This window comes from Apis mellifera, linkage group LG14, assembly GCF_003254395.2.
Source record: "Apis mellifera strain DH4 linkage group LG14, Amel_HAv3.1, whole genome shotgun sequence".
NCBI lineage: Eukaryota > Metazoa > Arthropoda > Insecta > Hymenoptera > Apidae > Apis > Apis mellifera.
In genome coordinates this window covers 6,752,786-6,767,042 of record NC_037651.1, presented here as the reverse complement: position 1 = coordinate 6,767,042, position 14,257 = coordinate 6,752,786, and the positions used below count along the sequence as shown (strand labels likewise).

The 14,257-nt window shown below is 23.9% G+C and overlaps 4 protein-coding genes across 10 annotated transcripts; 2 read left to right on the top strand and 2 right to left on the bottom strand.

Annotated features, from left to right (window-relative positions):
- Positions 1 to 91: 91 nt before the first annotated feature.
- On the bottom strand, positions 92 to 2,617 carry LOC724506 (HEAT repeat-containing protein 3). The gene is made up of 6 exons (XM_006563034.2): positions 2,383 to 2,617; positions 2,034 to 2,294; positions 1,023 to 1,960; positions 669 to 951; positions 426 to 599; positions 92 to 334 (listed from the first exon to the last, which is right to left on the bottom strand). Exons 1-6 carry the CDS (start codon positions 2,524 to 2,526, stop codon positions 224 to 226), a joined length of 1,911 nt encoding a protein of 636 aa, XP_006563097.2. The 5' UTR covers positions 2,527 to 2,617; the 3' UTR covers positions 92 to 223.
- Positions 2,618 to 3,110: 493 nt separating this feature from the next.
- On the top strand, positions 3,111 to 9,735 carry aub (aubergine). 5 transcript variants are annotated; one of them, XM_026444876.1, is made up of 10 exons: positions 3,121 to 3,210; positions 4,157 to 4,371; positions 4,643 to 4,678; positions 6,305 to 6,392; positions 6,532 to 6,669; positions 6,748 to 6,956; positions 7,032 to 7,217; positions 7,350 to 7,520; positions 7,591 to 7,870; positions 7,998 to 9,443. In XM_026444876.1, the coding sequence occupies exons 2-10, from the start codon at positions 4,171 to 4,173 to the stop codon at positions 9,404 to 9,406; spliced, it is 2,718 nt and encodes a 905-aa protein (XP_026300661.1). In that variant the 5' UTR covers positions 3,121 to 3,210; positions 4,157 to 4,170; the 3' UTR covers positions 9,407 to 9,443.
- A 539-nt stretch (positions 9,736 to 10,274) lies between these two features.
- LOC551191 (coiled-coil domain-containing protein 130 homolog) lies at positions 10,275 to 11,890 on the top strand. Its single transcript, XM_623586.6, has 5 exons — positions 10,275 to 10,518; positions 10,652 to 10,967; positions 11,067 to 11,327; positions 11,403 to 11,535; positions 11,618 to 11,890. Exons 2-5 carry the CDS (start codon positions 10,656 to 10,658, stop codon positions 11,848 to 11,850), a joined length of 939 nt encoding a protein of 312 aa, XP_623589.2. The 5' UTR covers positions 10,275 to 10,518; positions 10,652 to 10,655; the 3' UTR covers positions 11,851 to 11,890.
- A 110-nt stretch (positions 11,891 to 12,000) lies between these two features.
- On the bottom strand, positions 12,001 to 13,157 carry LOC724365 (ragulator complex protein LAMTOR4 homolog). 3 transcript variants are annotated; one of them, XM_001119944.5, is made up of 3 exons: positions 13,009 to 13,157; positions 12,493 to 12,571; positions 12,001 to 12,390 (listed from the first exon to the last, which is right to left on the bottom strand). In XM_001119944.5, exons 1-3 carry the CDS (start codon positions 13,032 to 13,034, stop codon positions 12,151 to 12,153), a joined length of 345 nt encoding a protein of 114 aa, XP_001119944.1. In that variant the 5' UTR covers positions 13,035 to 13,157; the 3' UTR covers positions 12,001 to 12,150. The 3 variants fall into 3 exon arrangements, with proteins under 3 accessions (XP_001119944.1, XP_006563099.1, XP_006563098.1); XM_006563036.3 differs by lacking the exon at positions 13,009 to 13,157 and adding an exon at positions 12,785 to 12,921; XM_006563035.3 differs by lacking the exon at positions 13,009 to 13,157 and adding an exon at positions 12,691 to 12,908.
- Between the last annotated feature and the right edge of the window lie 1,100 nt (positions 13,158 to 14,257).

The following is a 14,257-nucleotide window of genomic DNA, read 5'->3' as shown; positions in this document are numbered from 1 at the left end:
AAACATTCATATAATCGATTTTTTCGAGAATTTTAATTTAATTTAAAATTTAATATGGTTGCTTTAATACACAAAGCTTTTATTATTACAATTTAAGAATTAAATAATAATATTTTATAATATAAATATATATTTACATTGTAAATATTAAATTTTAGTACATTAATGTACTAACACATAATTGATAAAAATTGTTAATGTATAAAAAAACAGAATGAATCTTCTAAAGATTTCTCATTCTTTTTTCTTTATACCTTATAAACTTCATAATATTCATATTCACTGTGGACACTATTGCAATATTGTCTCCTAAAGTTTTTTTCTGTTGTCTTATCTATAAATAAAAATAATTTTAATAATAAATTTAAAATATGATATGAATCCTATAATTTGATATGATATTTAAATTGAAATAAGAATCTTACTTTATTTTTAAAACAAGGTATCAAGGTTTGTAATTTTTCTAGCAATTTAATTTCATTTGCTAATTGGTCACTATTATCTTCTGCATATATATCTATTATTGTATCCAAAAATTCTGCCATTACCCAAACTTTTGATTCTAATATACAAGCATCCAACAAAAATATAGATATATGCTAAAAAAAATATTACTATACAAAAATATTCAATAACATTAAGGTTTAATCAAAATTTATAAATCTTACTTTAATTATTTCACGAGCTTCAGATGTATCATTGTTTCTTAAAATCAAAGCCAAATTTCCTAATATTCGTATTAAATTTACTTGAATATTAGCATTTAAACATTGTCGTTCTCTGTTTAACATTGGTTGAACATCGGCTAATGTTAAACAGTTAAAAATATTTACTTTCTCCTCTGATAATTTTTGAATAGCAGCTCTCATAGCTGCTGTAGCAGATTCTAATAATTCTATATCATTTGCACTTGTATCCTTGAAAACAATTGTTCCAATTTCTGTCCACATTCTAAAATATTGTAAATTAAAATATTATAAATTGAATAATTTTATATAAATTTAACAGAAATTATATATTACCTATATATATTTTCTATACCGCCAAGTGCATCAATTTCTAAACATGATATTAAATTATTTAAACACAAATAGGCTGTACAATTTAGAGTGTGAATTTGCTTTAAGATATCTTTTCCTTCAACATTTTGTTCTAATATTTCTATTGTATCTGTGTTCATAATTCTAGTTTTATCCCATACTTTACTTATTATGTTACAGATATTAAATATTTCAACTACTTCCAATGGTAAAGAAAACATAGTTTTATATAATTTATCATCCATACAAACGTCATCTATATTTTCAATTTCATAATCTGAATTTTCTAAATCAGATTCATTCTCATTTTCTTGATCTTCTGAACATAAATTGGCTAAAATCTCTAATGCTTGTTGCTGTGCACCAAAAATCCTTCTATTATCTTGTACTTTTTTTTTTGCATTACTAGAAAAAGCATTTTTTTCATAGGGTAAAATTGAAATCAAATTGGACAATAATTGTTTACAATCAATGGAAAGAGTATCAGATAATACATTTATCACTTTGCAGATTATATTCATAGAAGTATTTTCTTCATAATTAGTTAAATTAATTAATAAACCACTTATAGCAGTTTTAAAACAAGCTACTTCAGAAACACTAGCATTATTTATTTCTGTGTTTAACAGTTGATTAAGTGTATCTTCAGAATTTTTAAGTTTTTTAATAGCATTGATATTATCTTCTGATAAAGATAATAAACATTGTGTAATAATTGTAGCAATTTCTATACCATAAATAGTGATATCAAAAAATTTTGTTAGGATAGAAACAATATCATTTTCATTGCAACATTTTACAGCAAATTCATTATGGTCACATAATGTCCATAATAATGTAACTGCTTGAATGAATGCTTCTTTTTCATCAATTGCTTTGTTTTTCTCATTATGATCTTTTGGTTGCCAATCTATATAATACTTAATACATAAATTATATCTAAATTATTAATTTATCATAATAGAATAGAAAAAAATTAATTTTTAAACTTACTTGTTTTAATAAAGTACACAATGGAGTCATAATATCATCATTTAATAAATTAGTATGTGCTTCCATTTTTCCATTATCTGCTAAATATCTTAAAGCACTTGCACTACTGGTTCTTATAAGAATATTTTTATCAACAAGTAATGGACCTATTATTTTAGCAATTCCATTTTTTGTAATTTGTACAGCAAGAGTTGAATTATAAGACATTGATTCAATCGTTTGCAATCCTGATAATTTTTCCTCAATATTAACGGATTGTATCTGAAAGATTTATTATTTTATAATTATTTTTAAATATACAAAAATGAATAGAAATGTGAAATAAAAATTTTTCATGTAAAATACCAACTTCTTCATATACTCTTCGTAAAGCACTTTCCTGATCATCATTCGTAATATCATCAATTTCTTCTGTTTCAAAATCTTTAACAGATAGAAGTCCTGTAGGATTTTTTTTATGTGGTTTATTTTTTTGTCTCTTTTGCTTTCCCATTTTTTCTTAATATATGAATTATTGAATATACAAATTAAACAAAATTATTTAAAACACGTGTTACTTCTATTTATATCTTTCTTTTTTGTCTCTTTCTATTGAAATAATTTCAGTAAATAAAAATAAAATTTTAAGTTCCTAGATTCACATGATTGGTTAAATTTTTAAGAAAATTGATTGGCAGAGTGAAATATATCAACGAATCAAAAATATGTACTTCCACTTGTTTATCATCTATAAAATAAAATAGCAAGAAATTACCCATAATCCCTTATGTTTTTTGAGACATGCGCTTTGAATAATTACATTCACGTATCAATTTGTACAAATGATAAAAATTTGTTTAAATTTATATGATAATATTGCAAAAAACAATCATAGAATAAAGATATTTATAATATTTATAAATAAAAATAGATTAGGATTATATATATATTCTATTAATTATTATATTTTTATAATATTAAATAAATTTTAAGAAAATAAAATATTTTTAATGTAGTACGGTACTGTAAAAATTTAATATTTGTGTTTCTCTATTACGCATGCGTTAAATTTGATTTCGTTAGTCCAAATTTGATTCTTGTAAATCTTTTCAAATGTGTAGCTGGTATTTTCCGATATAGCAATAACATAGTAAGGAGTTAATTTGTTCAATATTTTTTTTATATTGTGGATTGTAAGGTATTATTTATAATTATTTTAAAATTTTATCAATATTTTTTATTAAATTTCAAATTTATAAAAATTATGATTATTGATTATTAGTTATAATATAAATATTACAAGTATAGCTTTTTGAATTTTTAATTAATCATTTTAGTTAATTTATTTAATTAAATTTGAATAGAAAATATATGTTTCAACTATGGATTATTAATTATTTTACATTCATCATTATATTATATTATTTATATTCGTTATATTATTAAAATTTATAAAAGATTTTTTATCGATTTATTTATTGATAGTTATCTGTTACTTTTGAAATAATCTTTAGATATATTATTAGTTTTAAGTTAGAAAATATTTTTTATGAAGATTTATTTAACCATGTTGCTATTAATTATTATTATTAATTGTTGATATTGATTTGTTTCAAATTTTATTTGTTTTAATTGTATTTATTTTTTTTTTATGTATAATACTATAAATTCTAACAGTTCTTTTTGTATGTATGACAATTGAAATTCGTTCTTGAAATTATTATTTTTAAATATTATAATCTTTTGTTCCTTATAATATTTAACCTTGAACTATCCTTAATATTATAAATATAAATATATTCTAGTTATAAAATTTTTTAAAAAATTTTTTTTTTTTAATTTTTTAAGTTATATTTTATAATATTTTTGGAAATATATTTTTGGAAATATAATATTTATTCGGATATAATTAACATATTTTTTAAATAAAAATATTTTTCTCATCAATATTATATGAAATAAAGAATTGTTTTTTCTGTTATTAATATTGCATTTGTAAAAAAATTTTTTTTATTGAACATAATAGTTTTTAAAAAAAGAAAATATTCTTAATATATTATAATATTACAATTACTTTCCTTTTTAAAATAAATTGTTATTTTTTTATTGTAAAAAATTACATGTTTCAATAAAAAATTGTTAAGATTCTAAATCAATTATGGCTGATCGGGGCCGGGGTAGAAGTCGAGGACGAGGAAGAGGTCAGGATGATAGAAAACAAGGTCCTGGACAACAACAACAACAACAACCTCCACAGCAACCTCAAACAAGTGCTTGGAGTCGTAGACCTGGTCCTCCTCAGCCACAACCAGGACCATCTTCACAAACACCATATTCAAGATCTTCAGCACCAGCACAGGTAATTTATGAAACATAACTTTAATTTTATTTAATAATACATATGTTGTATGATATGTATGGTATTTTTTTGTTTTTATATTTTTTTATTTTCTTTGTTATTTCTTCAGAAGTAAAAAAAAAAATGTATGTATTATGTATGTATTTTTTTTCTTTAAAAATATAAAAAAATTATTTGTGTGTGTATGTTTAAAGTATGTAAGTATCCAAAGTATATTAGAAATATTGAAATGTAAAAAAAAATTTGAAACTCATTTTGTTTTTTTGTGTAGAGCACGATTTATCCAAAGGTAAAAGGAATAGATAAGGTTAGTGTTTATGTATTATTGTTAAATACATTGTTATATTTTGAATAATATTATTTCTTTGTAAAAATAAACTGTCCCAACAATATAGTCTCTTATTACATAGTATTTGTAATTTAAATTTATTTAAATTAATAATAAATAACAATATATTAATAGTTTAGAAATGTGAAAAATGTATATCTTTTTTTGTTTATAAATTTTATTGATCTATTGTGTTGGCAACTAAATAATTGCGGATTTCACTCATAGATGACTTCAGTTGAATTTTTAGGTTTGCTGGCGTAGTCCAAATGTAAAACACATTTTGTTATTTGATAGTTGGCAATTCAGCTGTCAATCAGTAAAAAAAGTTTTTTGATCGGTTTCGTAGTTTTCGTTTGGCGTTCGTTGAAAAATGGAAAATCAAAAGGAACATTATCGTCATATTTTGCTTTTTTATTTTCGCAAAGGGAAAAACGCATCGCAAGCTCATAAAAAGTTATGTGCTGTTTATGGCGACGAAGCCTTAAAAGAACGGCAGTGTCAAAATTGGTTTAACAAATTTCGTTCTGGTGATTTTTCACTCAAAGACGAAAAACGCTCTGGTCGTCCAGTTGAAGTTGATGACGACCTAATCAAAGCAATAATCGATTCGGATCGTGACAGTACAACTTGTGAGATTGCAGAAAAGCTTCATGTATCACATACATGCATTGAAAACCACTTAAAACAACTTGGCTATGTTCAAAAACTCGGTACAGAGTTCCTCACGAACTGAAAGAAAAGCATTTAACGCAACGCATTAACAGCTGCGATTTGCAAAAGAAACGTAATGAAAATGATCCATTTTTAAAACGACTGATAACTGGCGATGAAAAATGGGTTGTTTACAACAATATCAAGCGGAAAAGATCGTGGAGCAAGCCAAACCAGCTCAAACAACATCAAAAGCTGGTATTCATCAAAAAAAGGTTTTGTTATCAGTTTGGTGGGATTACAAAGGAATTGTCTATTTTGAACTCTTACCACCCAACCGAACGATCAATTCTGTTGTCTACATTGAACAACTAACGAAACTAAACAATGCAGTTGAAGAAAAGCAGCCCGAATTGACAAATCAAAAAGATGTTGTATTCCATCATGACAATGCAAGGCCACACACATCTTTGGTCACTCGGCAAAAATTATTGGAGCTTGGTTGGGATGTTTTGCCATATCCACCATATAGTCTTGACCTTGCACCATCTGATTACTTTTTATTTCGATCTTTACAAAACTCCTTGAATGGTAAAAATTTCAATAATGATGATGATATCAAATCGTACCTGATTCAGTTTTTTGCTAATAAAAACCACAAGTTTTATGAACGTGGGATTATGATGCTGCCTGAAAGATGGCAAAAGATCATTGATCAAAATGGGCAACACATTACAGAATAAAGTTATTTAGTTCCATGAAAAAATTGTCTTTGATTTTCTAAAAAAAATCCGCAATTACTTAGTTGCCAATCCAATACATTATTGGATTGTTCAGAAAGTAATTTCGTTTTTTTATGTTTTTGTTATGAAAAAAACAAAATCACTTTCCGAACCTATTATAATTGAAATTTTAAATTATTATTTTATTAAGTATTTTGCATTTCAATAGAGTGCTGGAAGAGCTACTCAAAGACTAGGTCCTAAAGGAGATGGTGGTCCAGGGCATAAAGAAGAAAGTATTCCTGAAGCAATGGAAGGTATTTAACAAAGTTTTTTTTAAAATTATATTTCATTTATATTTCATTTATATTTATTTTATATTTATATCATTTGAAAAAATTATATAGTATAAATTTGTTTATATATAAATATTATATATATATATATACTTTATAGTTAGTGGGGAAACTAGTGGAGGAGATGCAGCAGCACTCTCATCACAATTGGGAAGAGGTGCTATGCGAGGTAGACGTATGATACCATCAACTCCAGAAAATATACAAACTAGACCAGAGAATTTAATAACTAAACAAGGTTAATACATTATATATATATCTATATATATATATAAAAAGCAAAAAATGTATGTAACATAAATATTGACGTTTTTAGGTAATACTGGAAGTAATGTAATGCTACAAGCAAACTATTTTAAATTGCTTGCTACAACTGATTGGTGTTTATATCAATATCGAGTTGATTTTGCACCGGAAGAAGATCGCACTGCGGTTCGTAAAGGATTACTTAAACTTCATAGAGAAATTTTAGGAGCATATGTTTTTGATGGAACTGTTATGTATTCTAGTAGACGTTTACAAGATGTAAGATATTTTTGATTAAATCAAATTATATATAATCGTTTGAATTGAGATTACATAATAAAAATTTCATTTTAGAAAATGGAAATTTGGTCTCGAAGGACATCAGATGAACACAAAATCAGAATTACCATACGTCTTGTTGGAGAAATGGAAAAAGTAGACCAACGTTATCTTCAATTTTTCAATATAATTATGCGAAAATGTTTGGCTCTATTGAATCTTCAGCTTGTAGGACGCGATTACTTTGATGCACATAGTAAAGTAAATAAACAAATAATTTCTTGCTATAATTTTTTAATATTTGTATTTATTAATTTATAGTAATAGTAAATAGTTATAGTAAAGTTATAGTAAATAGTTGTATTTATTAATTGTTTAATAATTAAAATATAGGTAGAAGTACGTGATTTTAGATTGGAACTTTGGCCTGGTTATCTCACATCTATAAGACAACATGAGAAAAGTATTCTTATGTGTGCTGAAATCATACATAAAGTCATGCGTCAGCAAACTTTATTAGATATATTAAATGATTGTTATAAGCAAGATAAGCTTGATTATAAGGTAAAGAATATTAATTATTAACAATTTTCTTTAAGCTTAATTATATTCATATTAAATATTATATATTTAGACTTCATTTGAAAATCAAGTTATTGGTTTAGTTGTACTTACTGATTACAACAATAATACATATCGTATATCAGATGTGGATTTTGATTCAAGTCCTGATTCAACTTTTCAATTAAGAACCGGTGAAAAAATAAGTTATAGGGAATATTATAGAAATAAATATCAAATTTCTATTACCAACGCCTCTCAACCAATGCTTGTAACGAGATTAAAACCAAGAGAACGTCGTGCTGGTCAAGCCGAATTGGTATATCTTGTTCCGGAACTTTGTCGTGCAACAGGTATAATTTTTTATTCAATATTTTTATAATTAATATGCTTAAATAAAATAAAATATTATTTAATTGCTTCATGATAAATATTTATATTTCAAAATGTTGTGCTTCATGATAAATAATTCTTGTACAGGTTTAACTGATGCTATGAGAGATAATTTTCATTTAATGCGTACATTGGCAGAATATACACGTGTATCTCCTGCGGCGCGTATAGATAAATTAATGGTTTTTAATAGAAGACTTCGCGGTAATCCATCTATAGTAAGAGAATTAGATGAATGGAATTTACATCTTGATGAAAAACTGGTTGATGTACCAGCACGATTTTTACAACCAGAAAAAATTGTATTGGGAAGTGGACGAACAGTTTCTGCGGGTCAATTTGCTGATTGGACCCGCGAATTACATAATAAGCCATTGTATAATATTGCTCGATTGACTAACTGGGTAGTAATTTGCATGGGTCGTATGAGACGCGATGTCGAAAGATTCATACAAACGCTTAAAGAATCTGCATCTGGAATGGGTTTTAGAATTGACAATCCAAGACTTTGGGATATTGTTGATGATCGATCCAACACTTATTCTGATACTCTCGAAAGAGTAATGAGTACTAGTAATCCAGAATTAATCTTTTGCGTAGTATCGAATAATCGAGCCGATAGATATAGTGCAATAAAAAAGAAGTGTACTCATGATAGACCAGTAGCTTCACAAGTTTTCCTTGCAAAAAATCTCACGAATAAAGGTATAAGATCGATTGCTACAAAAGTAGCAATTCAATTAAATTGTAAATTGGGTGGTGCTCCATGGAGTGTTGAATTACCACCGATTAATTTAATGGTAGTTGGTTATGACGTGTGTCATGATCCTGCTGATAAAAGCCGTGATTTTGGTGCAATGGTAGCATCATTGGATAGAAGCTTGACAAGATATTATAGTGCAGTAGCTGCTCATACTACAGGAGAAGAACTTTCAGATGAGTTTGGAGAAAGTCTCGAAAAAGCTGTGCTATGCTACAGACAAGTGAACAAAATTTTACCCTCGCATATTGTGATATATCGTGATGGCGTAGGTGAGGGTCAGGTACCATATGTATATAAACATGAAGTAGATGATATAAAGGCCAAATTAAACAAACTTTATGGTGATCCTAGTACTATTAAATTGGCATTTGTAATAGTTACGAAACGAATTAATACTCGCTTATTTTATAATCAAAATAATCCTCCGCCTGGTACAGTAGTCGATGATATTGTTACTAATCCATTAAGATATGATTTCTTTATTGTATCTCAAAGTGTAAGACAGGGTACAGTGACACCATGCGCATACAATGTAATAGCTGATTCTACTGGTTGGAAAGCCGATCAGATGCAAAGAATGACTTACAAGTTATGTCATATGTATTATAATTGGTCTGGTACCGTTAGAGTACCTGCGCCTTGCCAATATGCTCACAAACTTGCTTTTTTGGTTGCACAGTTTGTGCGTCGTCCACCATCTGCAAGGATGCAGAGTTTATTATATTATTTGTAATCATTCCTTGTTCCTAATATACAAATTAAGATATATAGATTAAGTATAAAACATATTTTATACATGCAAACTGTCTTAAAAGTATATTTTTACAATTTTTTGTACTATGACAGATAATTTAGTTTTTGTTTTTCTTTTTTCTTTTTAAAGAATTTAAAAATTCTTTCTCTCTTTTTCTCTCTTTCTTTTTATATATACATATATATGTATGTATATATATGTATGTATGCATATGTATATATAGAGCAATTATATATAGTATTAAATGATATTTTATCATTATTTCTTCATTTAATTGATATCAGATTAAAAAATTGATTATGAAAAAATTTAAAAAATAAGAAAAATTATAATTATATAGTTTATTTTATTATGCAAGAATCATAATTTGAAACATGAAGTAAAAAATTATTTGTTTATGATATTTTACTTTCTTGCATTACAGTTATTACAAATAAAAATTAATTAATTAAAATTAATACATTATATAATCATATATTTCTTTATAAAGTAAGATTTACTTTGAATTTTTTTTATGTATAATTATGTATTTTTTAAAAATGTATTGTCATTTATTAAAATACTGTAAAATATCATTCTATAAGAATGTTGTAAAATTAGTAAGATATTCAAAATTATATGGTGAACAAAATAGAAGTCTTTAAATTTAATAGATATAAATTTTTAGATATCTTATGGAGTTTAGTTTACTTCACTTTATGTATAGACTTTAATACATAATGGAAATATGTAAAACTATTTTTATAAAAAGATTTTATATTTTCTAATTGTTTTGTAATTTATGATTTTATAATTTTTTTTTTCATTTATATCCTAAGAAATTTTCGTAATAATTTTAATTTCTCATAGATGGCGTATATAGTAATCTGAAGGTAGCAACATAATAAAAATAGTGAAAATGTTTCTACAGGCTTTAATATAAAATATCATACGATTAGTTGGCTAACCTGATTTATCATATATTGTTTTTAAGTTCAGTCGACTTAAGAAAAGTGAAGAAGTAACGTGTAAGAATCATTTCTATTCAAATAGAAGTTAATAATCAAATTAAACAAATTTTTGTTTCTCCTGAAGATTTATTAAAAATTAAGGTATTATAATAACAAAATTTATAAATAAAATTTTTCATATATACAAATAATTTTAAAATAATATATTTTGGAATAATATATTTGTTACAAATTTTACAAAATATTTTACTTAATATTTCCTTTAATTTTATAGAAAAATGGGAGAACGTAAAGGCACAAATTTATATTATCCACCTGATTATGATCCTCGTGTTGGTGGACTTAATAAATTTCTTGGAACTCATGCATTACGTGAAAGAGCACGTAAATTACACATGGGTATTCTTATTGTTAGATTTGAAATGCCATACAATATATGGTGTGATGGTTGTAATAATCATATAGGAATGGGTGTTCGTTATAATGCTGAAAAAAAAAAAATTGGAATGTATTATAGTACACCTTTATATCAATTTCGTATGAAATGTCATCTTTGTGACAATCATTTTGAAATAAAAACTGATCCAGCAGTAAGTAATTATATATTATGTTTTTATAATAATTATTTATCATATTTGATTATTTACATTATTATACATATAATATTACATATAATATTTTTTACATAGAATTTAGATTATGTAATAGTGAGTGGTGCAAGACGTCAAGAAAATCGATGGGATCCTAAAGAAAATGAACAGATTGTACCAGAAACAAAAGAAGTATCTTGTAGATTATATGATGATGCTATGTATAAGTTAGAACATGGTATAGAAGATAAGAAAATAGCAAAATCACGAGATTCTTCTTTGGAATCTGCAATAGCACTAAATGATGCTACGTGGAAAGATGATTATACTTCAAATTGTGCATTGCGAACTGCATTTAGAGTATGTTTAATATATACTTCTGTTAATTATGTCATATAATTTTATATAATTTGTTATAATGTTTGAATATTGTAGACACGAAAAAAAGAATTGCAAAAAAAGCAAAGTTTGGATCAAATATTGCTTAAAAAAAGTGGATTAAACATTGATTTAGTTAATGAACATGAAGAAGATATAAAATTAGCTAAATTATTAATGTATAAAAAAGGTAATAATTTAGATAATATATAATATAGAGAAAAATTAATATTTAAAAAGAATATTATAAAAATTTATTATATTATTTCCAGATACAAAAAAAAGTGTACACAATCCTTTGAAACGATTAATTACTATTGTACGATCTAGAGATAAAGTTAAAAATTTACCATATTCTATAAATCATGGTATTAAAAAACAAATAAATCAAACACCTAAACTTCCTGAATTTAATCAACAAAAAATTCCGACATCGAAAATTACTAGTACATTAAATACATCGCTAGTTACTTATGATAGTTCTGATACAGATAATGATTCATAGTATTTTGTATTTGAAATAAAAAAATTATTCGTGTATCTAATATAATTTATAATTATTTGGCAAATATATATATAATATATATAAAAATAATAATATTAGTGAAAATAACAGTATATATTAAGGAATAATAAAATATTAAGTAAAAATATATTTGTTTATAATGGATTTAAAAGTTTATTTTACATTTTTATTATTACACTTAAATTTTTTTTTTACACTTAAGTTTTTAAATTTATATTCATTATATTTAATAAAAATTGCTTAATATTTTAATTTTATTCTTGTATAAACAAATAATATTTATACATCGATAAGAGGTTGCTCAACAATTGCAGTTGTTGAGGATACCAATCTTTTTTTCACTACATGAATCTTTTTATTTGAAAGACAGATAATATAACAATGATCTGGATATGTTATTGATATTTTATCAAAAACTTCATTGTTAGGAAATGCTTTTGGATCAATTTTATTAGTTAATGTAACTAAACCTACAATAATATTTGCAAATTTTTCATCATTTTCCAGTTCACCTCCAGACTAAAATATATAATAAAATATATAATTTGAAGATTTTTAAAATTTTATAAAAAATAATTAACAATTAGAATAATAATTCTTTTATGTAGAAAAAAATATTACCGTTAACACTGCACCATCCTCTGTCAAAATCAAATGCCCAATTTGATCTGGAATTCGTTCCAATGAAAGCATATTTTTCCTGTTGTATGTAATTCAGATATTAACTTTATTTTTAATGTAAAATAAAAAATATGTAAATGAAACTAAGTTGTGTTGATTATTTTTAATACACTTTTTTTTAAACATGAAAATTCTAACCTGTTGATTTAAAATAAATTGTTCTGATGCATTAAATATATTATTGGAAATTTATTTATAACTAATAGATTAAAAAAAAACAAAAATTAATTACACTTTTTTATAGTTGCCAATACACGAAATTACAACAAAATGAAAGCTATCAAACTATGAAATGACAACAATATCAATTCATGCATGTAGAAAATAAATACATTTTCTCTTTATCTAAAATCACAGACAAAATATAGAATAGATTTAATATTCAATGCATTTTTTGAGTCATTTCTCGGGAGCACTAGAATCATCTTATCATATTAATTTCTTTTTCAACATTACCTTTTTAATTCAGAAGATTGTAACATTAGTAACAATTGGAAATGAAATTAAATTTTAATATAAAATTACAAAAAAGAATAGAACAAATATTTCGTAGACAAAATATTTCGTAGATAAAATATTTGTAGACAAAAAAAATAAAGATATAATAAAAATTAAGGAACTAGCGCCATCTCTAGAGTTGTAAATGAAACAAATATAAATAAGAAAAAAAAATATAACATAAGAATTAATTATTAGCGTCATCTCTTTAGTATTTAACAAATGATGTTCATTATCAATCTTATTTTATCAATCTTATCTATCTTATTTTATTTTTGGAAAAATGTTTCTATCATTTAAAAGATGGCGTTAATAGTTAATTCTTATTCTATTCTTCTATTATTTAGTTTTCTTATTTCTATATATATATTTCTATATATATTTCATTTACGAATTCTTTGAAATTGATTCAATTTTTACTTTATTTTTGTCCTTCTATGATTATTTCTTCTTTTTGTGTATATAATTTATATGTCATAAGATCGTTCAATTATAATTCATATTAAATTAACAATTGAAAGTTATTAAAAAAAAAATCAGAATTAGAAATACTTGTGACTCTTATGATTTTAATAATAAAATGTTTTTATTTTTTATCAAATTTTAATAATATGATAATAATAATAAATAATAAAATGTTTTATTGTCTCTATAAAAGTTATATAAATAATAACATTTACAATTTCATATTAATAATATATTTAAATAAATTTAATAATATTATATTTAATTATTATTAATAATTATAATTATTAATATTATTAATTAGGTTTAATAGCAATATATTTAAATTTATATTTTATAAAATATTTTAGAAATTGATATTATTTTTATTGTATTGTAATAAAAATTATAAGCGTAATTTTTTTATTTATATTTATGAATAATTCAACTCATATATAAATATATCTATTATTCATAATTATAAAAAAATTTATGAATATAATCATAAAACATATATATATATATATATATATATATATATATATATATATATATATATAAGAATAACATATATATAATAATATAATGCATAGAGAATGTGTGATAAATAATGAAAGAATATATCAAGGAAATTATTTTTAAAATTTATTGACAACTTTTATAAATTGAAATTTAATATAATCATCATTTTAAATGTAGAAAACAAACACATTGATTTTCTGTGTGATCGGTATTTCAAAATATAAGATTATTTTTATCAACA

Bases quoted from the DNA above. Each gene is read 5' to 3' on its own strand.
- LOC724506 (XM_006563034.2), bottom strand. From the start codon at position 2,526: ATGGGAAAGCAAAAGAGACAAAAAAATAAACCACATAAAAAAAATCCT. The intron at 1,961-2,033 runs GTAAGTTTAAAA...TTATGTATTAAG, and splicing joins TGTGTACTTTATTAAAACAA to TATTATATAGATTGGCAACC. The intron at 600-668 runs GTAAGATTTATA...TATTTTTTTTAG, and splicing joins AAGCTCGTGAAATAATTAAA to CATATATCTATATTTTTGTT.
- aub (XM_026444876.1), top strand. From the start codon at position 4,171: ATGGCTGATCGGGGCCGGGGTAGAAGTCGAGGACGAGGAAGAGGTCAG. The intron at 6,393-6,531 runs GTATTTAACAAA...TATACTTTATAG, and splicing joins TATTCCTGAAGCAATGGAAG to TTAGTGGGGAAACTAGTGGA. The intron at 7,521-7,590 runs GTAAAGAATATT...TTATATATTTAG, and splicing joins AAGATAAGCTTGATTATAAG to ACTTCATTTGAAAATCAAGT.
- LOC551191 (XM_623586.6), top strand. From the start codon at position 10,656: ATGGGAGAACGTAAAGGCACAAATTTATATTATCCACCTGATTATGAT. The intron at 10,968-11,066 runs GTAAGTAATTAT...TTTTTTACATAG, and splicing joins AAATAAAAACTGATCCAGCA to AATTTAGATTATGTAATAGT. The intron at 11,328-11,402 runs GTATGTTTAATA...TGAATATTGTAG, and splicing joins CATTGCGAACTGCATTTAGA to ACACGAAAAAAAGAATTGCA.
- LOC724365 (XM_001119944.5), bottom strand. From the start codon at position 13,034: ATGTTACAATCTTCTGAATTAAAAAG. The intron at 12,572-13,008 runs GTAATGTTGAAA...TACATACAACAG, and splicing joins CAATCTTCTGAATTAAAAAG to GAAAAATATGCTTTCATTGG. The intron at 12,391-12,492 runs GTAATATTTTTT...TATATATTTTAG, and splicing joins AGGATGGTGCAGTGTTAACG to TCTGGAGGTGAACTGGAAAA.